Here is a 24957-nt window from a genome sequence, read left to right on the forward strand (position 1 = left end):
CACGTATTCTCACAGCTGCCGAGGTGGACCTCTGTGATACAACATGACATTGTCACCGAGCCGCGGGTAAGGGTACGGATGAAACCATACTGAGTGCCAGAAGCCTGAAGGCAAGCCATCGTGGATATATTGATTTTGGTGCGGTATCTAACTCCTTGGATTCAAATTAGGATGATGCACAGGATGGACCTATGGTTCAAGAGCACTTAGTTTTTCATATCAATTGCCTGTTTTTTATGGCATCTCACAATGTGCATCATCCTAATTTGAATCCAAGGAGTTAGATACCGCGCCAAAATCAATATATATTGAGTCTGGCTAGTTTACCAGTCCATACGCAAACAGTATCAAGTGAGTGCACAGTGCACACCTGCACCAACCTTGATAGCAGGAATTAATATATACGAAATTTTGGACCTGCATTTAGTCACCGTACTGTGACATCAGTCGGACCGACGAAGGCTTGTTGTGGGCCGAAACGTTTCTGAGACTGCACATAATAAAATTTTCTTTCAAAAAGGATCATTCAAGTTGAGTGCCAAGTTACTATTTGCTATTCATTTGGGTCTGGGTAACCTTCTTGTGCACCCTGCGGTAGTGCCACGCTATACTTATCACATTCCCCTCTCAGAGACCGGCCCGGTACCGAGTACCCCACGGCCCTGGGAGGGCGACCCAATCGTATTCCTCATAGTACTTTTCTATTGCTGCAGCTATGTATAGTTTAGCAAAATAATTGACTCATTATGTAATTATTTTAAACAGGACCTGGCATTTGCTCAATAAAATGGAGTTAAATACCTTGTAAAAAAAAAAAAGGGGATTCTGTTGCTCTTTTCTTTTTTGCACAGCTTTGTTCCATTGCAGAGCTATTCACATTTGTTGTTTATGGAACACAGTATGTGAAATTTCTGCTTGCAAACCAACTAGGCGTTTCTCCAGAATCTTCTCTGAGGTTGTACACTTTCATCACTCCTTTCTACATGCTGACAATCACAGCACTAGCAGTCTAGCAGTTTCTGACCCATACATAAACCAAGAAGGCAGTGTTTAGACTGACTCCTAATGAAGAGAACCATGAATAGATAACAAATAAATTTATTTAGCCTATTAAAATACATAAAATGCTACCTGTATTCAATACAAACAAACATACCCCAGGGGAATAGCACAATACAGGAACACAAAAAAACCTCAAAAGGTGTTCATAAAATTCCCTTGAGCACACCATGTATAAAGTAGAGTAATAAACAGGTCAATTTGCATGTGGAGAGAGGGCCCAAAAAGTCTTATTATTACTTAGCCAACGGCATTAAATTACTAAGGTGCCCTCTTTCCTATAATTGACCATTTGTAATAAAGCTATACCGCAATTATATATATTGCAAATCGCATAAGTGCCAATGGTCTAAGAAGGGTGTACTTACTAAAGGGAAAAAGAGGTGATAGCAGCCCGTTGTGCTTTCCCCGCGCCCCAACGCGCGTTTCGCCCGCTTGCTTCTTCCGGGGGCGTAACCCAATGAGTTAGGGAGGTGATTATATATGGTGAAGTACCAATAGAAGTAACGGCGTGATGATGAGTCATAAGTCAGCTTAGAGATGGCTATAAATCATCTGGAGGAGGATTTGGAGATCGGCCTGCATTTTTTCAGGGGAAGAGGATCATGTACACGATGGAAATCCACATCGGAATTATCCTGGAGTGGACTGCTTTGATGGACTAGTATTATCATGATTAGATATATTTTTGGCACCTTAATGTATTATGTGATGAATTTTAATAATTGGTGGTACATAAGTTCTTTTTTTTACAGTCACTTAGGCACTTTATTATATGAACTGTATTTTAATTAGGATAGGAATTGTGTTTTTTATTCATTATTAGGTTTTGTTATGAGTATAGCACTGGTCACTTTAATTGCACAAATATCTTTATATAGGTATTGTAGCACGATATTTGTCCATATGCAATAATTCATTTACAGTCATTTCACTAATATAGTAGTATTGGGTATGATTTTCACCCAAATTATGATTGATATAACACAATTCACTTTAAACATATTCCTTTTCACATATATTCATTTTATTATAAGATGTATCATTATGATTAAAATGTTTCTTTAAGCACAGTGCACTTTCGGGATTTCTCTTTTCTTTTTTCTTCCTTTTCCTTTTTCTTTTTTCCTTTCTCTTGGTGTCTTATTGGGACGCAATTAGGTATAATGGAGCCGTGAGATGGTGCGCACGCGCTTTGGGTCATCTCTCCAAGCACTTCCGACAGCGCTGCTATGGTGATAGGCGTGAGTTACGTCACGCTATTCACTTAAGCGCTTGTCAGGAAGTGGCAATTTATGTCTATGGAGTAGTATAACTCGCGCGTGCGCCGTGGATATCTCTAAGCTGACTTATGACTCATCATCACGCCGTTACTTCTATTGGTCCTTCACCATATATAATCACCTCCCTAACTCATTGGGTTACGCCCCCGGAAGAAGCAAGCGGGCGAAATGCGCGTTGGGGCGCGGGGAAAGCACAACGGGCTGCTATCACCTCTTTTTCCCTTTAGTAAGTACACCCTTCTTAGACCATTGGCACTTATGCAATTTGCAATATATATAATTGCGGTATAGCTTTATTACAAATGGTCAATTATAGGAAAGAGGGCACCTTAGTAATTTAATGCCGTTGGCTAAGTAATAATAAGACTTTTTGGGCCCTCTCTCCACATGCAAATTGACCTGTTTATTACTCTACTTTATACATGGTGTGCTCAAGGGAATTTTATGAACACCTTTTGAGGTTTTTTTGTGTTCCTGTATTGTGCTATTCTCCTGGGGTATGTTTGTTTGTATTGAATACAGGTAGCATTTTATGTATTTTAATAGGCTAAATAAATTTATTTGTTATCTATTCATGGTTCTCTTTATTAGGAGTCAGTCTAAACACTGCCTTCTTGGTTTATGTACATTGTTAAGGAATTGCCATTGCAGCATTGGTGGACTTTTTTGGGTTAATTCAGTTTCTGACCCAGCAAGATGGGATTGGCAGCATTTAGCAGAAAAGTGTGAATGTTCACACCCCCAGAGAATACTCAACAAATGTCCATATTCACTTTGCTCCTATTGCCCCTATGTTCTGCTCCGGTCCCCAGGGATCCATTTCTTCTTATGGACAGTGTGTATATTCTGGCACCAACTCATCACAGAAAAGAATGAATACATATAAAATGGCCTACTTATATAAGGGGAACACACTAAAAACTATCATAACCAAATGCAAATTGGAAGCAAAAAGGCCCATGTAAAATTGAAGTAAACTTTATTTATATTCAAAATGAGACATACATAATAAAATCAGAAAAAAGGAGAGTAGACATCGAACTTCAGCACAACCCAAGACACCATACAATGAAATAGTTAATAGCAGACAGTCATAAATATAATATAAATGAACTGTGCTATAGAAAGCTTAATTGCATTTAAATATGGCATGAATGCAGACAGAAGGCATTATTTAATGATACCGTAGCAGGGCCATATTTATATGCAAGTTAAGTAAAAAAGCAAAAAGCAATCAAAAAAAGCAATAAAATATATCATATCAGGCAAGTGCAAAGAAAGTTAACCAGGAGCTGCTGAAGCAGAACCCAGGAGCTACACTGACATTTTGTATTGCCGGCAGCATAGGTTCATAAAAGCTCCCTGTCCGCCTATGCACAGCACCATCTCCGCTGGGCTCCACAGCTCTTCCTACCTGCTTGTGTGTTACTGCTATAGGAAACACAAAACTTTTGCGCCCTACTTACTACCATCACTCATTAAGAAATTAAAAACTTGGCAAGGACAGGAAATAGTATAAAATAATAAAGGCACATTACTCACCTGATAAATCCCCAATAATCCATTTTCAATGATCCCCAATGATCATCACATACTGTTCTCCATGATACTCCCAACTTCCTACAACAATGCTTCAATCAATCACTTCACCATTTTTTTCTGAACTTGGAAAACTTAAGATTGAAATTTATCTTATTATTACAGGAAGAAGGTGGTTTCATTCTCACATGATAAAAACAGCATGGATCTCCTATGGGCTGCTGGTCCTGTTGTATGTTCTCATCATGGCTCTCTTTATTATCACATTTTCTGGAGGTAATAATGTAATTCCTTTTTCTACTATATGCCATCATTCATTATATTCTACTTGTATTGTTATGTCTGGGGATACATGGTGACATAAAGGCATCAGAAAGTTTGACTCTCAGAATTTTTGAGACTCCTTAGAAAACGGTCATGGCAGACTATATGGGGCCTACATAGCGTAAAGTTGGGCAGAATTCTTAATACTGTCTAGAATTTAGGCAGCATAAAACATGATGAGGTAGGCAGAGACTGTGCCAAATGTAACCCAGTAAGAGTCAGTGATAAGCTGTCATAGAGGAGCGCTTAGGAAGCAACCCAGGGGCAGACAAATATGTCAGGTCTCCACCGCAGCTCCAGCCGAAAACCTCCAATGGAGGATAGGAGCAATGAGAAAATGGAAACGGTCTTAGGAGCGCAGGAAAGAGACTCAGACAAGAGATGGGGTTAAACCACAACGCGTTTCGACGGAGGATCCGTCTTCATCAGGTGGAAGTTTCCACCTGATGAATACGGATCCTCCATCGAAACGCGTTGTGGTTTAACCCCATCTCTTGTCTGAGTCTCTTTCCTGCACTCCTAAGACCATTTCCATTTTCTCAAATGTAACCCAGTGGCTCACCCTTAGAAGTAAGTTTGGAGCGTTTTACTTGACATGTTTGGCTACTTTCAGACTTGCGTTATGAGTCGCAGCGCAGGGCCGCCACTAAGCTCCGCCCCCGGTCGCTCCTCGTCCAGTCAGCTCCTCCTATGGGCGCATGACACTGCATGCAACCGGTGTAACCTATATTTAGCGTTGGGTACGCTGGCCCTTTTGGAGCTGCGCCGAGCACACAAAAATGCAACACGGTGCATTTGGCACACATCGGCGCAGCGCCAAAAGGGAGCATGCACCCGCAAAAGCATACCAGCGCACGGCCAGCGTACCCAACGCTAAATATAGGGTACGCCAGTCGCATGCAGCGTCATGCGCCCATAGGAGAAGCTGACCGGAGGAGGCGCGGCCGGGGGCAGATCTTAGCGGCGGCCCTGTGCTGCGCCTCATAACACAAGTCTGAAAGTAGCCTTAGACACGTTTCCTTATGTCACCTCTGAGCTAGTGAACGTCACGCAAATATTTTGCACCAAAATATTTCTGACACATTTTCTTCCAAGTTCTTACAGCAAAGCAGCAAAGAGCATTTGGCTGGTCCTCTTTCCTCCAGGCTACCCATAGCAGCTGTAGGGTTTTGCCTCTCTGCCATGTACAGTCATATAATGACATAGGAGTCCATATTACTCCATGCTACTGACTATGATGATGGAAATGATTTACTTTCCTCCTACATAAGTATTATTCGAGGTGATGAAAAACGGGTTCCCTGTTGGTGAACATTTTTTAGGCATTCCCTATTGCAGTGAAGTTGGGATTCACTGTCTTAAATATGTGAATAACCTCCCTTCCCTTTGCACTAATTAAAAATATAATACTTTTGTTTTCCTAAACAGCCAATGAATCCAGGAAAGATTTGGTGACATCAAAAGAGATGAATGACTTCAGGAAAAAAGGTAAGGTAATGTGATCATAAATGGAGCATGTGACCCCATAGAATGTACTACCAACCATGTGATTAGGTAAATTCTAGATTACCGTATATACTTGAGTATAAGCCGACCCGAGTATAAGCCGACCCCCCTAATTTTGCCACAAAAAACTGGGAGAACTTATTGACTCGAGTATAAGCCTAGGGCGGGAAATTCTCCATAGATTATTCCCCCATATGGTGTCCCCATAAGAAGCTCCATAGATTGTTCCCCCATATGCTGCCCCCCATAAGAAGCTCCATAGAATGTTCCCCCATATGCTGACCCCAGAAGCTCCAGATTATTCCCCCATATGCTGCCCCCATAAGAAGCTCCATAGATTGTTCCCCCATATGCTGCCCCCATAAGAAGCTCCTTAGATTATTCCCCCATATGCTGACCCCAGAAGAAGCTCCATAGATTATTCCCCCATATGCTGCCCCCATGCTGCTGCTGCTGCTGCTGCATGTAAAAATAAAAAAAATGACATACTCACCTCTCCGTCGCTGGGTGTCAGGTGCCGGTGTCACTGCTGGCACCTGAGATACTCACGTGTCCTACGTCCATGGCTGCTCACCGCTATCTGCCACGTCATCAGTTAGTGATGTTCAGACTGCAGGGGGCGCGGCGCGCACTAACCACGTCACCGTGCTCTCTGCTGTCTGAAGTCACTGACCGATGACAGACAGCAGCAAGCAGCCATGGACGCAGGACAGGTGAGTATCGCTATACTTACCCGTCCTGACGCTGTGTCTTGAGCCCCCAGCTTCTCCGCGCTCTCTCTTCCTGCCTTCAGCGGTCATGTGGTACCGCTCATTAAAACTCATGAATATGCGCATATTCATGAGTTTTAATGAGTGGCACCACGTGACCGCTGAAGGCAGGAAGAGAGAGCACGGGGAGAAGCTGGGGGCTCAAGACACAGCGTCAGGACGGGTAAGTATGACCTGACACCACCGCCCCCCCTCCCCCTCTGACCCCCTTTGTATATGACTCGAATATAAGATGAGAGGGGGACTTTCAGCCCAATTTTTTGGGCTGAAAATCTCGGCTTATATTCGAGTATATACGGTATATTATTTTTATTGATTACAGCACCATTTATTCCTTAGCGCTTTACATGTGGAAAGGGGTATACATAAAAAAAACTAAAAGGGTAATAAAAAAACACAATATATGTAATGGGGCTAAGAGCATATTCATATCAGGCTCTCCCACAATATAACCAAGATACAAGTACAGTGGAGTACTCCAAACACAATATCAAAACTTGGGAAAAAAGGAGTAGCAACAAACCACAATAAATTAATATACATATACTATTTATTGAAAAAATCACAATAAAAACAGATTAGACATAATACATATAAATACAGTACTTACAAACGGAGAAGACATAAAAGGTAGGCAAGGGATGGGTGTAGGGTCAAAAAATAATAATTAACATAGTAACATAGTAACATAGTTATTAAGGTTGAAGGGAGACTTTAAGTCCATCTAGTTCAACCCATATCCTATCCTAACTTGCCCTAACATGTTGATCCAGAGGAAGGCAAAAAAAACCCATGTGGCAAACAGTAAGCTTCACATTGGGGAAAAAAATTCCTTCCCGACTCCACATACGGCAATCAGACTAGCTCCCTGGATCAACGCAATATTAAGGAAACTAGTGTATATACCCTGTAATATTATACTTTTCAAGAAAGGCATCCAGTCCCTTCTTAAATTTTAGTAGGGAATCACTCATTACAACATCATATGGCAGAGAGTTCCATAGTCTCACTGCTCTTACAGTAAAGAATCCGCGTCTGTGAGTATGCTTAAACCTTCTTTCCTCCAGACGTAGAGGATGCCCCCTTGTCCCCGTCACAGGTCTAAGAGTAAAAAGATCATTAGAAAGCTCTTGGTATTGTCCCCGCATATATTTATACATTGTAATAAGATCACCCCTAAGCCTTCGATTCTCCAAACTAAATAACCCCAAATGTAATAACCTGTCTTGGTATTGCAGACCCCCTAGTTCCCTAATAACCTTGGTCGCTCTTCTCTGCACCCGCTCCAGTTCAGCTATGTCTTTCTTATACACCGGAGACCAGAACTGTACACAGTATTCTAAGTGTGGTCGCACTAGTGACTTATATAGAGGTAAAATTATGTTCTCCTCATGAGCATCTATGCCTCTTTTAATGCATCCCATTATTTTATTTGCCTTTGCAGCAGCTGCCTGACACTGGCCGCTAAATGTGAGTTTGTCGTCCACCCATACACCAAGGTCTTTTTCAGTGACTGTTTTGCCCAGTGTTTTACAATTAAGCACATAATTATACATCTTGTTCGTTCTACCCAAGTGCATGACCTTACATTTATCCCCATTAAAGCTCATTTGCCATTTATCAGCCCAAGCTTCTAGTTTACATAAATCCTCCTGTAATATAAAATTGTCCTCCTCTGCATTGATTACCCTGCAGAGTTTAGTGTCATCTGCAAATATTGAAATTCTACTCTCTATGCCCCCTACAAGGTCATTAATAAATATGTTAAAAAGAAGCGGGCCCAAAACTGACCCCTGTGGTACCCCACTGCTAACCGTGACCCAGTCCGAGTGTGCTCCATTAATAACCACCCTTTGTTTCCTATCCCTGAGCCAGCTCTTAACCCACCTACACATATTTTCCCCTATCCCCATTGTTCTCATTTTATGTATCAACCTTTTGTGTGGCACCGTATCAAAAGCTTTTGAAAAGTCCATGTACACCATGTCCACTGCATTCCCTTGGTCCAGTCCAGAACTTACCTCTTCATAAAAGCTTATCAGATTAGTCTGACAGGAACGGTTCCTTGTAAACCCATGTTGATATTGGGTCATGAGGTTATTCTTCTCCAGATACTCCAGTATAGTATCTCTTAGAAAACCCTCCAGGATCTTACCCACAGTTGAGGTTAAACTTACTGGTCTATAATTTCCAAGTTCAGTTTTTGTCCCCTTTTTGAATATTGGCACCACATTTGCTATACGCCAGTCCTGTGGTACAGACCCTGTTATTATGGAATCTTTAAAGATTAAAAATAATGGTCTATCTATGACTGTGCTTAATTCCTGCAGTACTCGGGGGTGTATCCCATCCGGGCCCGGGGATTTGTCAATTTTAGTGATTTTTAGACGCCGCCGTACTTCCTGCTGGGTTAAGCAGGTGACATTTAACAGAGAATTTTTATCCCTGATCATGTTATCCGTCATGGGATTTTCTTGTGTAAATACTGTTGAAAAAAAGTTATTTAGCATATTGGCTTTTTCCTCATCCTCATCCACCATTTCACCCAGACTATTTTTAAGGGGACCAACACTATCATTTTTTAGCTTCTTACTATTTATGTAGTTAAAGAATATTTTGGGATTATTTTTACTTTCTCTGGCAATGAGTCTCTCTGTCTCAATCTTTGCTGTCTTGATTTGCTTTTTACAGAATTTATTTAATCTTCTGTATTTAGTTAATGCCTCATCACTACCTACTTGCTTTAATTCGCTAAATGCTTTATTTTTGTCCCTTATTGCACTCCTTACAGCTCTATTTAGCCATAGTGGTTTCTTTCTATTTCTCGCATGTTTATTCCCATACGGTATATATTGTGCACAGGTCCTATTCAGGATGCTAATAAACGTTTCCCATTTTCTTTGTGTATTTTTATGTCTCAGGATTAGTGTTGAGCATTCCGATACCGCAAGTATCGGGTATCGGCCGATACTTGCTGTATCGGAATTCCGATACCGACTTCCGATATTTTTTCAATATCGGAATTCGGCATCGGAATCGGAAGTTCAGTTGATTGACGGCCTGACGTCATCATGATGCGCGGTGTGTGCGCATCATGATGCGCCGTCATTTCGGGCCTTCCGGGGGTCTCTGCCGGCCTGCCGGGGGGCTGTGCCGGCCTGCCGGGGGGCTGTGTGGACTGCCCGGGGTCTGTACCGGCCTGCCGGGGGGCTGTGCCGGCCTGCCGGTGGTCTGTGCACCCTGTGGGGGTCTGTACCGGCCTGCCGGGGGGCTGTGCCGGCCTGCCGGGGGGCTGTGCTGATGTCCGGGGGTCTGTGCAAGCATCGTCCGATGGGACTACAAGTCCCATCGGGCGATGCCTGCTACCATGACAGTGATTGACACATTAGCCAATGATGGGACAGTAGTAGTCCCATCATCCGGCTAATGTGTTAAATGTTAAAAAAAAAAAAAAAAAAAAATACTACATACATACTACATGCATGCTACATACATACTACATGCATGCTACATACATACTACATATATACTACATACATACTACATACTACATACATACTGCATGCTACATACATACTACATACATACTACATGCATGCTACATACATACTACATATATACTACATACATACTACATACATGCTACATACATACTGCATGCTACATACATACTACATACATACTACATGCATGCTACATACATACTACATACATACTACATGCATGCTACATACATACTACATATATACTACATACATACTACATACATGCTACATACATACTGCATGCTACATACATACTACATACATACTACATACATACTACATGCATGCTACATACATACTACATATATACTACATGCATGCTACATACATACTACATATATACTACATGCATGCTACATACATACTACATGCTACATACATACTACATATATACTACATACATACTACATACATGCTACATACATACTGCATGCTACATACATACTACATACATACTACATACATACTACATGCATGCTACATACATACTACATGCATGCTACATACATACCACATACATACTACATGCTACATACATACCACATATATACTACATACATACAATACATTCATACAATACATACATAGACATACAGTACATATAACATAGAGTAACATACTTACCAATACTTGTCACATTGTTCCCCGAAGCCATTGTCTTTTCCGGGATAAATATTAACATAACAAACCACAAAAATACTCACCCACGATCCGAAGCAGTCCACGAGTGTGTCCCACGACGATCTTGGGTAGAGAACTGCAGCATCAGATGATGCTGCCATTCTCTACGGGCTGCAGGAATCCAATGACGGAAGGTAGGTATCCTTCCGCACTGTATTCCTCCGCCACTTAAAAAAAAAAAGTCCCTAGTCTCACTTTATGCCATTGCTGTGTGGGAATTTCCCACACAGCAATGGCATAAAGTGAGACTAGGGACTTTTTTTTTTTTAAGTGGCGGAGGAATACAGTGCGGAAGGATACCTACCTTCCGTCATTGGATTCCTGCAGCCCGTAGAGAACGGCAGCATCATCTGATGCTGCAGTTCTCTACCCAAGATCGTCGTGGGACACACTCGTGGACTGCTTCGGATCGTGGGTGAGTATTTTTGTGGTTTGTTATGTTAATATTTATCCCGGAAAAGACAATGGCTTCGGGGAACAATGTGACAAGTATTGGTAAGTATGTTACTCTATGTTATATGTACTGTATGTCTATGTATGTATTGTATGAATGTATTGTATGTATGTAGTATATATGTGGTATGCATGTAGTATGTATGTAGTATGTATGTAGCATGCATGTAGTATGTATGTAGCATGCATGTAGTATGTATGTAGTATGTATGTAGTATATATGTAGTATGTAGTATGAATGTAGTATATATGTAGTATGTATGTAGCATGTAGTATGTAGCATGCATGTATGTAGTATATATGTAGTATGTATGTAGCATGTAGTATGTATGTAGCATGCATGTAGTATATATGTAGTATGTATGTAGCATGTAGTATGTATGTAGCATGCATGTAGTATATATGTAGTATGTAGCATGTAGTATGCATGTAGCATGCATGTAGTATGTAGCATGTAGTATGTATGTAGCATGCATGTAGTATATATGTAGTATGTATGTAGCATGTAGTATGTATGTAGCATGCATGTAGTATATATGTAGTATGTAGCATGTAGTATGTATGTAGCATGCATGTAGTATGTAGCATGTAGTATGTATGTAGCATGCATGTAGTATATATGTGTTATGTATGTAGCATGTAGCATGCATGTAGCATGCATGTAGTATGTATGTAGTATATATGTGGTATGTATGTAGCATGCAGTATGTATGTAGCATGCATGTAGTATATATGTAGTATGTATGTTGCATGTAGTATTTATGTAGTATGAATGTAGCATGTATGTAGTATGTAGTATGAATGTAGCATGTATGTAGTATGCATGTTGTATGTATGTAGCATGTAATTTTTTTTTTTTTTTTTTTTTTTTTACATTTAACACATTAGCCGGATGATGGGACTACTACTGTCCCATCATTGGCTAATGTGTCAATCACTGTCATGGTAGCAGGCATCGCCCGATGGGACTTGTAGTCCCATCGGACGATGCCTGCACAGACCCCCGGAGCCTGCACAGCCCCCCGGCAGGCCGGCACAGCCCCCCGGCAGGCCGGCACAGCCCCCCGGAGCCTGCACAGACCACCGGCAGGCCGGCACAGCCCCCCGGCAGGCCGGCACAGCCCCCCGGAGCCTGCACAGACCACCGGCAGGCCGGCACAGACCACCGGAGCCTGCACAGACCCCCTGGCAGGCCGGCACAGCCCCCCGAAAGGCCCGTACAGACCCCAGAGAGGCTGTACAAGGGCAGGAAAGGGTTTTTCTTATTCCGATACCGGAAGTCCCATAGACTTGAATGGGACTTCCGGTATCGGAATCGGCGATACCGATACTTTTTTTAAAGATCGGCCGATACCATCCGATACGATACTTTGAAGTATCGGACGGTATCGCTCAACTCTACTCAGGATATCATCCCAGTTAATTGCACCAAGATCATCTCTCATCCGTTGGAAATTTGCTTTCCTGAAGTTTAGTGTCCTTGTAACCCCTCTACTACACATCTTATTAAAGGATACATGAAAACGTATTAATTTGTGCTCTCGTCCAGCCATGTCTCCGATATCCCCACCATGTCATAATTATGTTCCAACAACATTAACTCCAATTCCTCCATTTTGTTGGCGAGGCTTCTGGCATTAGTATACATGCACTTTATGTATCTCTCTGTACCTCTATTCTTTCTTAAATTATTAACTGTTCTAACCCCACCCCCATGCCACCCCCACCCCCAATTTCATTATTTGTGCCCAGGTCTCTATCTGCACTGTTTTCCCCTCCTATAAAAGGAATACCCTCCCCCGTCTCTAGTTTAAACACTCCTCCAACCTTCTAGCCATTTTCTCCCCCAGCACAGCTGCACCCTCCCCATTGAGGTGCAACCCGTCCCTAGCGTAGAACCTGTAGCCAACTGAGAAGTCGGCCCAGTTCTGCAGGAACCCAAACCCCTCCTTCCTACACCAATTCCTGAGCCACTTATTAACCTCCCTAATCTCCCGTTGCCTCTCTGGCGTGGCACGTGGTACAGGAAGTATTTCCGAAAATACCACCTTGGAGTTCCTTGCTTTAAGCTTACAGCCTAATTCCCTGAAATCATCTTTAAGGACCTTCCACCTACCTCTAACTTTGTCATTTGTGCCAATGTGCACCATGACCGCTGGATCCTCACCAGCCCCTCCCAGTAATCTGTCAACCCCATCAGCGATGTGTCGGACTCAAGCGCCAGGTAGGCAGCACACCGTTCGACGATCCCTGTCTTTGTGACAGATTGCCCTATCTGTTCCCCTAATAATTGAGTCTCCCACTACCAGAACCTGTCTGGCCTGCCCTACTCTCCTATTTCCCCCCTTACTGGAGCAGACACTCCTCCGGCTTTCAGAGGACATGCCTTGCTGCAGCAATGCTACTCCTGCACTAACACTCCCCTCATCTGCCAACTTAGCAAACTTATTGGGGTGTGCCAGATCAGGACTAGCCTCCCTGGTGCTCTTCCCTCTACCCCGCCTTCTAACTGTCACCCAGCTAGCTGCTTCATTGTCCTGCAGCTCCAACCTAGCATCCCCCCCTCATCTATCCCATTGAGCGTCTGCTCAGTGAGCAGAAGACTCCTTTCCATATTGTCTATGGATCTCAGTGTTGCCAGCTGCACATTTAGATCCAGTATCTGGGCTTCCAAATGCACAACGTGCTCACATCTTGCACAGCAGTATGCACCCTCGACCGGCTGTTCAAGGATTTCATACATGCGGCAAGACGTGCACTGGATGGCATTGGCAATAGTGGAGCACATCCTAATGGGGATTGCACCAGACAATAAGATAAGCAAATATAAATTAAAAAAAAAAAGTATTAATATAATATAACAGCAATTCAGTAAGACCTCCCTTGGAAACTCCCTGAATCCAAAGTCACTGAATCTCAAGTCACACACTTACCACAGTTCGCACTTACGCTCAGGTCACACTCAGCTCATTCACACTCGCTCAGGCAGAAGAAGAGGTTTTTTTTTTTTTTCCCCTTTCACCAGCACACCACCTTGCTGCTCAAAGCACTTCCAAAAGGAGTTGAGCCCCAACCAGCTGCCCCTTATAAACCCTTAATTACTGTATGAACTCCCACCCTTAATTAACCCCTTGTGAATATAGTTACACCTCAAGATTTAAATGCAATATAGTTAACCCTTAAAAACAGATAGTAAAATAAGAGATTAACCCTGTAGAGAGAAAAAGTAGGTTAAACAAGCCCCCAAGCCCCCCCAAAATTGAACAGGTAGAAAGCACTCAGCAACCTACAATTCAGCAACTCACACAGGTATTTGTTATAGGTTTTCCAAATACCTCTTCACTGAATCTCAAGTCACACACTTACCACAGTTCGCACTTACACTCAGGTCACACTCAGCTCGTTCACACTCGCTCAGGCAGAAGATTTAAAAGAGTTTTTTTTTTTTCCCCCTTTCACCAGCACACCACCTTTCTGCTCAATGCACTTCCAAAAAAGTAATTGGAAAGCTGGGTGGATAATCACATGATAGAAAGAGTCACACGGTCTGGGGTTTAAATAACTGGGCTCCAGAGGCAGTGTTTGGGTCAGTAAGATTGGAGTGAGGTTTCTACAGTGGGATTTTGTGTCCTGAAGAAAGACTGAACCTGTGTTGCTCCAGAGCGGGATGTTACCCGCATAAGTATGGACTGTGTTGCAGAGTTTTGTTTTTCTGTTGTTTTTCCTGTTTTAGCCTGAAGCGCTGTGTTTGTTTCCCCTTCTTCTCGGTTTATGTTGCATAATAATAAACCAACTGAAGATTTAAAGAGGCGGTGTTCCTATTTTTCTACCTCTGTATACAGCCATGTGAATTGAACTATCACAAGATGTATGTATATACATGTGTGTGTTATATACATATATATACACTCACTGGCCACTTTATTAGGTACACCTGTCCAACTGTGTGTTAAGACTTAATTTCTAATCAGCCAATCACATGGCGGCAACTCAGTGCATTTAGGCATGTAGACATGGTCAAGACAATCTCCTGCAGTTCAAACCGAGCATCAGTATGGGGAAGAAAGGTGATTTGAGTGCCTTTGAACGTGGCATGATTGTTGGTGCCAGAAGGGCTGGTCTGAGTATTTCAGAAACTGCTGATCTACTGGGATTTTCACGCACAACCATCTCTAGGGTTTACAGAGAATGGTCCGAAAAAGAAAAAAAATCCAGTGAGCGGCAGTTCTGTGGCCGGAAATGCCTTGTTGATGCCAGAGGTCAGAGGAGAATGGGCATACTGGTTCGAGCTGATAGAAAGGCAACAGTGACTCAAATTGCCACCCGTTACAACCAAGGTAGGCAGAAGAGCATCTCTGAACGCACAGTGCGTCGAACTTTGAGGCAGATGGGCTACAGTAGCAGAAGACCACACTGGGTACCACTCCTCTCAGCTAAGAACAGGCATCTGATGGCTACTTTCAGCAGGATAATGCGCCATGTCATAAAGCTCAAATCATCTCAGATTGGTTTCTTGAACATGACAATGAGTTCACTGTACTCAAATGGCCTCCTCAGTCACCAGATCTCAATCCAATAGAGCATCTTTAGGATGTGGTGGAACGGGAGATTCGCATCAGGGATGTGCAGCCGACAAATCTGCGCCAACTGTGTGATGCCATCATGTCAATATGGTCCAAAATCTCTGAGGAATGCTTCCAGCACCTTGTTGAATCTCTGCCACGAAGAATTGAGGCAGTTCTGAAGGCAAAAGGGGGTCCAACCCGTTACTAGCATGGTGTACCTAATAAAGTGGCCAGTGAGTGTATATCACTGCACATTGCATCATTGCACTTAGCCAGCAGGATAAGTCGTAACCTTTCCCTGAAGTATATGGTAACATTCCTAACAGACCCCAATTACCAGACAGAGGTAGAAAGTGATTTGTCTGGAAGGTATGCATTGCCATACTCATAGTTTTAGTTTTACTATGTACGAAAGCGCAGAATTCCTCATTTTCCTATACAGGTGGCCATTAAAAAGAAAGGTATGTGTTGGAATCTGTTTGGTGCAACAACTCCGTTCCCAGTGGCGTAACTACAAAGTTATGGACCCCAGTGCAAACTTTCAAATGGGGCCCCCAATGCCAAAATACACGCACATCTCCGCTCCATACACATCGTACACGCGCGGCTCCGTACACCTCGTACACACGCGTCTCCGCTCTGTAAACTTCGTACACGCACGGCTCCACTTCATACACCTAGTACCCGCGCGGCTCTGCTCCATACACACACAGCTCTGCTCCGTATACTTCTTACATGCGCGGCTCCGCTTCATACACTTCATACAAGCGCGGCTCCATACACCTCGTACAAGCGCGGCTCCATACACCTCGTACACGCGCGGCTCCGTACACTTTGTACACGCGCGGCTCTGTACACTTTGTACACGCGCGGCTCCGTACACTTTGTACACGCGCGGCTCTGTACACTTCGTACACGCACGGCTCCACTCCATACACCTCGTACCCGCGCGGCTCTGCTCCATACACACACAGCTCTGCTCTGTATACTTCTTACATGCGCGGCTCCGCTTCATACACTTCATACAAGCGCGGCTCCATACACCTCGTACAAGCGTGGCTCCATACACCTCGTACACGCGCGGCTCTGCTCCATACACCTCGTACATGCTCCACTCCGTACACCTCGTACATGCTCCGCTGCATACACCTCGTACACGCTCCACTCCATACACCTCATACACGCGCGACTCCGCTCCATACACACATGGCTACTCTCCGTCCACCTCATACACAAGCGGCTCCGCTCCGTACACTTCTTACACATGTGGATCCACTCCATACACTTTATACGCACGTGGCTTCTCTCCTTACACCTCGCACACATGCGGCTCCGCTTCATACGCAGCTCCGCTTCGTACACATGCGGCTCCGCTTCGCACACACGCGGCTCTGCTCACCTCGTACACACACAGCTCCGCTCCATACACTTCGTACACACATGGCTCCGCTTACCTCATACACACATGGCTCCGCTCTGTACACTTTGTACACACATGGCTCCGCTCCGTACACCTCGTACACACACGGCTCTGCTTACCTCGTACATTTCGTACACTCGCGGCTCTACTCACCTTGTACACACACAGCTGCACCCCATACACTTTGTACACACGGCTCTGCTTCGTACACCTTGTACACACACAGCTCTGCTACATCCACCCTGTTAATCCCTCCTGACTCCACACATAAACTTACCCTCATCCAGCAGTGCACCATGACAACCAGCACAGCAGAGTCCTGCATTCACGGAGGCTCCTGATCACGTGACCCCTGACTCCTCCCATCCTGTGACCTCATCACAGGTCCTGTGCCACAGAACAGCTATCGCGTCAGGCCAATTGCAGCCTGGCAGCCACGGAGCTGCACAGTCAATGAGCAGCTGAAGCTCTGTGATCGGGCCCCTAAGGACTCCAGGCCCCGTCGCAGCTGCGACAATGGTAGTCCCGCCCCTGTCCATTCCTGTCTATGAGTGTTTCATTGCTAAATTTGTATGCTGTTCATAAAGTAAGAACAAAAAAACTACCAAAGGCTCACACAGTGTTAGAATGTGACTGAATTTCCTGTTTTTCCTGTGTCTGTGTATGAGAGAAGCAGCTTGCTGTAGAGGCTGCACAGATGGAGACACACAAATGATTTATTCCTCATCTATTAAGCTTATCATATATTGTTCCTGATTGTTTCTGAATAAAGAAGCTCTGTTGTCACACGCTTGGAGAGTATCCTGAATAATCTGCTGCCAACAGTATGCCATGCAGTATAAGTGTTTTTTTTACAATGGGTACTTATGGTGGACAGATGTCTTGGGATCCATCGTGATTGTGGGCTTTGTCAAGTCTAAACCTGATGAGTTTGTGCACCAAACACCTGACAGAGATGCCAAACTGGAGGAGAGGATTTTTCATCAATGTAATTTCATGCCAAATCTTTACCAGGTCCCCACTCATTAGTGCGTTAGTTTGTATCCCTAACACACCAGACTTGAACTTTGTGAGCTTTTTCTGCACCTTCTACTTCTTAATTGCCTAAAGTACTGATTTTGCCAGGATATACCGGCAAACTAAAGCACAAAAGACGAGGGGCTTAGCAAAACTATGCCAAAAAATGATGTATTTTTTCAGCATTTTTCAGGGGTGTTGGTGGGCAGTCACATAAGTGATTTGCGCTGTAAATGATAATACGTATAGTACAGTTTAATCAAACCTGATTAAATTGTGTTCAAATACTGTATGGTGCTCTCTATGATGAAATCCTAACCACATTTTTTTTCTTTCTGTAGTACATAACCTTTCTTCAAATATTGATGACCTACACTTGGAAGTAAACAGTAAGTCAACATGCAAAATGACATAAGGAAGGTTTAATGTGAAACTCTCAAAAAAAGTATTGATTTTTGGAGATCCATTGAGTTACCACAGTCAGTGTCCCTTGGGGAAAATATGTAAAATAACCTTATAGAAAAACTGCAATTTCCTCAAAAGAGCCACCTATAAGTGCTTAAACTATGACTATATCTGACCCATATGACTCAGTAAATTGGTTAAACTTAAAGCAATCCATCTTAAAAAACAGCTTCGAAAGCTCTCCATAAAATGAGCATAGTGCTCGGCAATATCAAACCAACGTTACTGTGTACATGTTCTATCATTTCTGACTTCTAACTGCGTCAGAGTGTGTAAACCCTGGAGCTTTTTTTTTTTTAAAGTGTTCTCATCCCTCAGGCGGCTTCTGAGACTAAATAACAACAACAAAATCGCCTATAATGTTACCTTAGGAAATCGACCAGCTGTGCATGTGCACATACCCTTAAAGAGGATACTCAATGATTTATCACTATAGGATTACACATTTCAAACAGAACAAGCCTTGACAAAAGGCTTGGTGGTTACACAGGATAGAGGCACAAAGATTAGCTCTTAGGCTACTTTCACACATCAGGTTTTCGGCGTCAGGCGCGATCCGGCGTCGTGCCGGAACGCCGGATCCGGCAAATGTTTCGTAAAACCGGATGTGATGGATCCGGTTTTCTGCCGGATCCGTCTTTTTCTTGACAGACAAAACCGGATCCGTCTCATCCGGTTCATCCGTTTTTCTATCCATTTTTCGATGGATTACGCCGGATCCGGTTTTTAAAATTGACCCTTGTGGCCTTCCGAACGGGATTGGCTACTGGAAAACTATATATAGCATGTTCCTACAGCCCTTCTTTGACAGGTTGTAGAGGAGAAAGTGCAGGTTGGAGAGAAGAGCAAGTTACTGGCAAAGATGGATGTTGTCATTGGAAATATTTTGAAGAATTTGGCGGATTTTACAGCGGAGGCGAATCGTTTGAGGGTGATTGTTCTGGAGAAGGAGAGAGCGAGACAGCAGCGCATCAGGCATCGTAGACGACGTTTGTGGATCCACCCCATCACAGCCAAGAGAATGACACGTGGGGTCTATTCTACACTATGCATGGACCTTCGACGAAACCCGGATAAATTTTTTGGATATGTTAGGATGAAAATGGAGAATTTTGATTACTTGGTGGAGCGCATTGCACACCTCATAAGAAAAGCGGACACCTATTGCCGCTTCTCTGTTTCACCCGCAGAGCGTCTGATGGTGACTTTAAGGTAAGCCACATTTATTGGATATGCTCGCATCAGAGCACACTTTCACTGCAATCTTGTTGGTGGTAGTTTGCATCTCCAAGTGTTATAGGTCAGTTTTGGTATGTAATGCTGTGATTTAAAACTAATTTATTGTTTTTTAATTCCCCACAGATTTCTTGCAACTGGAGAATCCCTTTCGTCACTGCATTTCTAGTACAGACTCGGGATTTCCACCATATCTGGAATTGTGAAGTACACATGCCGTGCACTGTGGGACTCCTTAGCTGAAGAGTTTTTACCAGAGCCCACAACAGAGAGGTGGATTGAAATTGCTGACAAGTTTCAACAGATATGTCAGTTTCCAAACTGCTTGGGCGCTGTGGACGGGAAACATATCCGCATTGTAAAGCCAGCTGGATCGGGATCGGAATATTTCAATTACAAGAAATATTTTTCAATTGTCCTCATGGCCATCGCTGACGCGGAATACAAATTTATTGCGGTTGATATTGGGGCCTATGGCCGCTCCAATGACTCTCAAGTTTTCAAACTGTCTGCCATGGGGCGTAAACTGTATGGAAACACCTTCCAGTTCCCACCACCTAGACCACTGCCGCAAACATCTGGTCCACCTATGCCATTTGTCTGTGTAGGGGATGAAGCCTTCCAGCTGTCAGAACACCTTTTGAAACCGTACTCTAGCAGAGGATTGACAAGACCAAAACGCATTTTTAATTACCGCCTCACAAGAGCAAGAAGAATGGTTGAATGTACCTTTGGTATTCTGACAGCCAAATGGCGGGTCCTATTGACTGCGATCAACCTCAAGACTGAAACTGTGGACGAGGTGATCAAAGCGTGCGTGGTACTCCACAATTTTGTTATCTGCAAGGAACCCATTTCCATTGAGGACACCTCTGAAGAAACCACCTTGCAAGATTACCATGACATTACCACTAGAAGTTCTGTGACGGTTTCAGTAATGAGGGACAATTTTGCACTATACTTTATGTCACCTCAAGGCAGAGTACACTGGCAGGATGACAGAGTGTGAAAGATTTGTGCCCAACCAAACTTGTGTACCTTCTGTACCAACAGTATATACCTTTGCCAACCAAAGTTGGCTATCTTGTCATGGTCTCTATTTTTAGCTTTAGGCCACAGGTGTGTACCTGGTTGTGTTTTATGCAAAGTATTTCACCTTTTAACAAAAGTTGTGTACATTGTTAGGAAATCACCAACAATAAACACAACTTTTTAGGTGAAATACTTTGCTTCAAACACAACCAGGAACACAACTGTGGCAAAAAGCTAAAATTTACCCACAGTTATATACCTAGTTTTGAATACCATTTCACCTTTTAAATACCCTGTATTTAACCTTTTTCGCCGCAGAAAGAAATGACAGACAACCAGTGTAAAATAATTTAACTTTTATTGAAAAATGTTTTTTTTAGTAAACTTTTTTAAAATTTTAATAAACTTGTTTAATAAAACTTTGAAACTATAAAACTGAAACCATAAAACTGGTCATTTTTATTTAAATACACACAATATAAATCTTTGTAGTGTGTGGTGGAAATACTGCTGTAGGGGCTGCGGGACACTTCGACACTGGGAGTGTGGAGAGAGGACTGGGATCGTGGTGGGGAAGGAACAGTTAGAGGTGAAGGTGTGGAAAAAACTACAGAATGGGTGGACATGTGGGAAGCAGAAGAGGTGGTGGGTGGTGGAGTGGAGGGTTGGGCAGGGACTGTAGAGCAGATGATGTTGATGGCAAGTTGTATGGGGAAGGAGTTTGGTACGGGGCAGGTTGCTGGAAGTGGGGAGATGTCTGGTACGGGGCAGGTTGCTGGAAGTGGGGAGATGTCTGGTACGGGGCAGGTTGCTGGAAGTGGGGAGATGTCTGGTACTGGTGAGGTTGCTGGTACTGGGGAGTTTGCAGGTACTGGGGAGGTTGCTGGTACTGGGGAGGTTGCTGGTACTGGGGAGGTTGCTGGTACTGGGGAGGTTGCTGGTGCTGGGGAGGTTGCTGGTGCTGGGGAGGTTGCTGGTGCTGGGGAGGTGGATGGTGCTGGGGAGGTGGATGGTGCTGGGGAGGTGGATGGTGCTGGGGAGGTGGATGGTATGTAATAGGAGGGGGAGGATGGAAAGTGGCTGGAGGGGGTGTAGATGTAATAGGAGGGGGAGGATGGAAAGTGGCTGGAGGGGGTGTAGATGTAATAGGAGGGGGAGGATGGAAAGTGGCTGGAGGGGGTGCAGGTGGAGGAACTACTGTGGTGGGAGGAGGAGGTTGGGAGGTAACTTGCTGGAGAGCAGCGTGGCATGAATGCATTACATGCATCTGCTGGGCAGGAGAGAGCGTTTCCATGCGCTCCACAACAGACCTGAAAAAGGTGTGGTTTGGCGAAGATCTTGCTTCTGAATGCATGGTTTGCAGAAGTGTCTTCACCTCCAGAATGCTGGAGTTGATCTGCTGATAGCCTGCGGAGATTTGCTCTGACAAGACTTTTAGACAGTTCTGGAAAGATGCATTCAGATGCAAGAACTCTGGCGCATAAGTCTTTTACTGACCCCTCTGCCGCTGCCGCCCAGTACCCGCAGGTGTACTAGAGGTGGCAGGGGCAGAAGGGTGGGGTAAAGGGAAAGCGATCTCCTCACCAGCAGCTTCATGTAATGTAGGCGGCCACGATGCTCCTGTGCTGGTGGATGGGACAGATGGGTCGAATGTGTGGTAAGGCTGAGAAGGTGCAGATGTACCGGGGCGGTCGAAGTGTCCCTCGGTGCCGGTCTCCTCATGGATCGCCTCAGAAGGGTCCAATCGTGCAGGCTCCCGAGTGCTGCTCGCCGTGCTGTGGAATAAAGAGAAAAAAAAACAATTAAAATACTGACATGGTATGGCCCTGGCTGAAAAAAAAATTTACATCTAACATTTTTTTTCACATGTGGTGTGTAATATTTACCTTCTGGTGACCATTGTTTCCCGGAGGAACGACAGGGCTTCTGCGTACTTGTACTTGCTCCTGCGTCCTCCAGATCCACTCGGGGCCCGCATCTCTTTATTGAACTCCTTCTTGAAACGATCCCTCACAGACCGCCACCGATTCACAATTCTGTTCCCTGAAACGAGAAAGGAGTGGTTAGTATACAACATCAGTGTTTCCCAAACTCCAGTCCTCATGGTCCCCAGGGGTCATGTTTTCAGGATTTCCATAGTAAATAGAAATCCTGAACACATGATCCGTGGGGACCACGAGGACTGGAGTTCGGGAAACACTGGTTTACATCAAGCAACCGGTACTGTATATACTTACGCTCTGTAATCTGGGCCCGAACATCGAGGTCCTCCCAGCGGCCCACAAGGAGCGAACAGATTTCCTCCCAGAGTCGTCGGGTAATGATAAGGTCAGCGTGGCGGCGGTCAGCCATATTCCAGAGCGGCTCCCTTTCTCTGACGAGATCGATGAGGTGGTCCACATTGAGTCCTCCATCCTCACCGTCAGAGTCGGGAGCACGCTGTGAAGGCTGTTAAAGAAAAAGACAAAAATAACATAATTAGGCTCCACAAAAGAAATGAAATAAAAAGTGCAAAAAAACAAAGCAAAAATATTTATACTTACACGCTGGTGACCGCCGCGTTGCTGTCGCCGACGACCCTGGGAGGCACTGCGAGAACCTCTTGGCCGAGCGCCAGATTGGGAAGACTAGAGAAGAAAACAAAAAATGTTATGTCTTTGGATGTAGGCATTTGTTTGCTGTGTGTGGTCTGCAGAACATTGTTTTCTATGTGTTGTGTGTAGTGTGATGTTGTGTTTCTGCGTTTGATGCAAAAAACTTACCAATTGTGAGCCCACTCCAGGTGTCTGTCCACCCCTTCCTTCTTCTTCTGGGAGCTCCTCTTCATCTTGTGAATCCTGTTTTGAAATAAAAGGCAATGAATAGACATATATTACAGAGAAGATGGATTTTGGAAATAAAAACTTACCGTCAAACGCTGACGATGCGAGGAAGGGCTCCCAGAAGATGATGTGCTGTCTTCCTGGTGGCCACACTCCATGCCTGTGGGTGGTGTTCCAGCTGCTGCCATTGCTGCTGCTGCTGCTGCATCTATTGGGCGGCTGTTGAATAAAGAGAAACAAAGGGCCAATGAATATCTTGATATTCAATAGCCCTAGTTTGGAGGAATGGGGGATTTGATAATTACTGTCTCTCATCTGCTGCTGGCCTCCCCTCCTCAGCATGTTCCATTTGCTGCTCCATTTGGGGTGGTGGTGGTGCTGATGGTGCTGCAGTGGTCTCCTGCCTTCTCCTGCTTCGCTTGGTTGCTTTCTTGGGTGGCATGTTGGGTGTGGCTGTGGGTCCCACTGTCTTGCTTTTATATATGTCTTGTGGGCAGAGCTACTGAGCATGCTCAGACCAAAAAACCGGATCCGGCGCATTGCGGCGCTCATAGGCTTTCATTGTGTGAAAAAGCCGGACGCGCCGGATCCGGCGTGTCCGGTTTTTTCGCCGGAGACAAAAAACGTTACAGTAGCCGTTTTTTCCAGACGCCGGATCGCGACACATTGCCGGATCCGGCGAAAACCGGATGAAACGCATGGCCATCCGGCGCGATCCGGCGCAAATGCAAGTCAATGGGGGGGGAAACCGGATCCGGCATTGCATTTCGCCGGATCCGGTTTCTGTCAAAAGCGCCGGATCGCGCCTGACGGCGAAAACCTGCTGTGTGAAAGAGGCCTTACAGTAGCCGTTTTTTCCAGACGCCGGATCGCGACACATTGCCGGATCCGGCAAAAACCGGATGAAACGCATGGCCATCCGGCGCGATCCGGCGCAAATGCAAGTCAATGGGGGGGAAACCGGATCCGGCATTGCATTTCGCCGGATCCGGTTTCTGTCAAAAGCGCCGGATCGCGCCTGACGGCGAAAACCTGATGTGTGAAAGAGGCCTTAGGCTATGTGCACACAGTGCGGAACCTCCCGCGGATTTTTCCGTGAGGATTTTACTAAATCCGCAGGTCAAATGACCTGCATTTTTCCTGCGGATTTCTTCCTATTTTTTCACGGTTTTACTGCAGTATTTGTGCGGTTTTCCACTGCGGTTTTCCTCCTGCGGATTTGTAGAATGGAGCAGGTGGA

At 44.5% G+C, this 24957-nt stretch overlaps 1 protein-coding gene across 1 annotated transcript in view; it reads left to right on the plus strand.

Moving 5' to 3' along the window:
- The window catches only part of LOC141059516 (hepatic lectin-like), a 149973-nt gene that overhangs the window by 22179 nt on the left and 102837 nt on the right, over window positions 1–24957 (plus strand). The window contains exons 2-4 of the mRNA XM_073555685.1: window positions 4047–4157; window positions 5634–5693; window positions 18504–18551. Coding sequence (XP_073411786.1) covers window positions 4047–4157; window positions 5634–5693; window positions 18504–18551 — 219 coding nt within the window. The remainder of the gene's footprint in view (window positions 1–4046; window positions 4158–5633; window positions 5694–18503; window positions 18552–24957) is intronic.

Source organism: Dendrobates tinctorius, unplaced genomic scaffold (assembly GCF_039654945.1).
Source record: "Dendrobates tinctorius isolate UK_male_01 unplaced genomic scaffold, ASM3965494v1 ptg000228l, whole genome shotgun sequence".
In the NCBI taxonomy this organism is placed as follows: domain Eukaryota; kingdom Metazoa; phylum Chordata; class Amphibia; order Anura; family Dendrobatidae; genus Dendrobates; species Dendrobates tinctorius.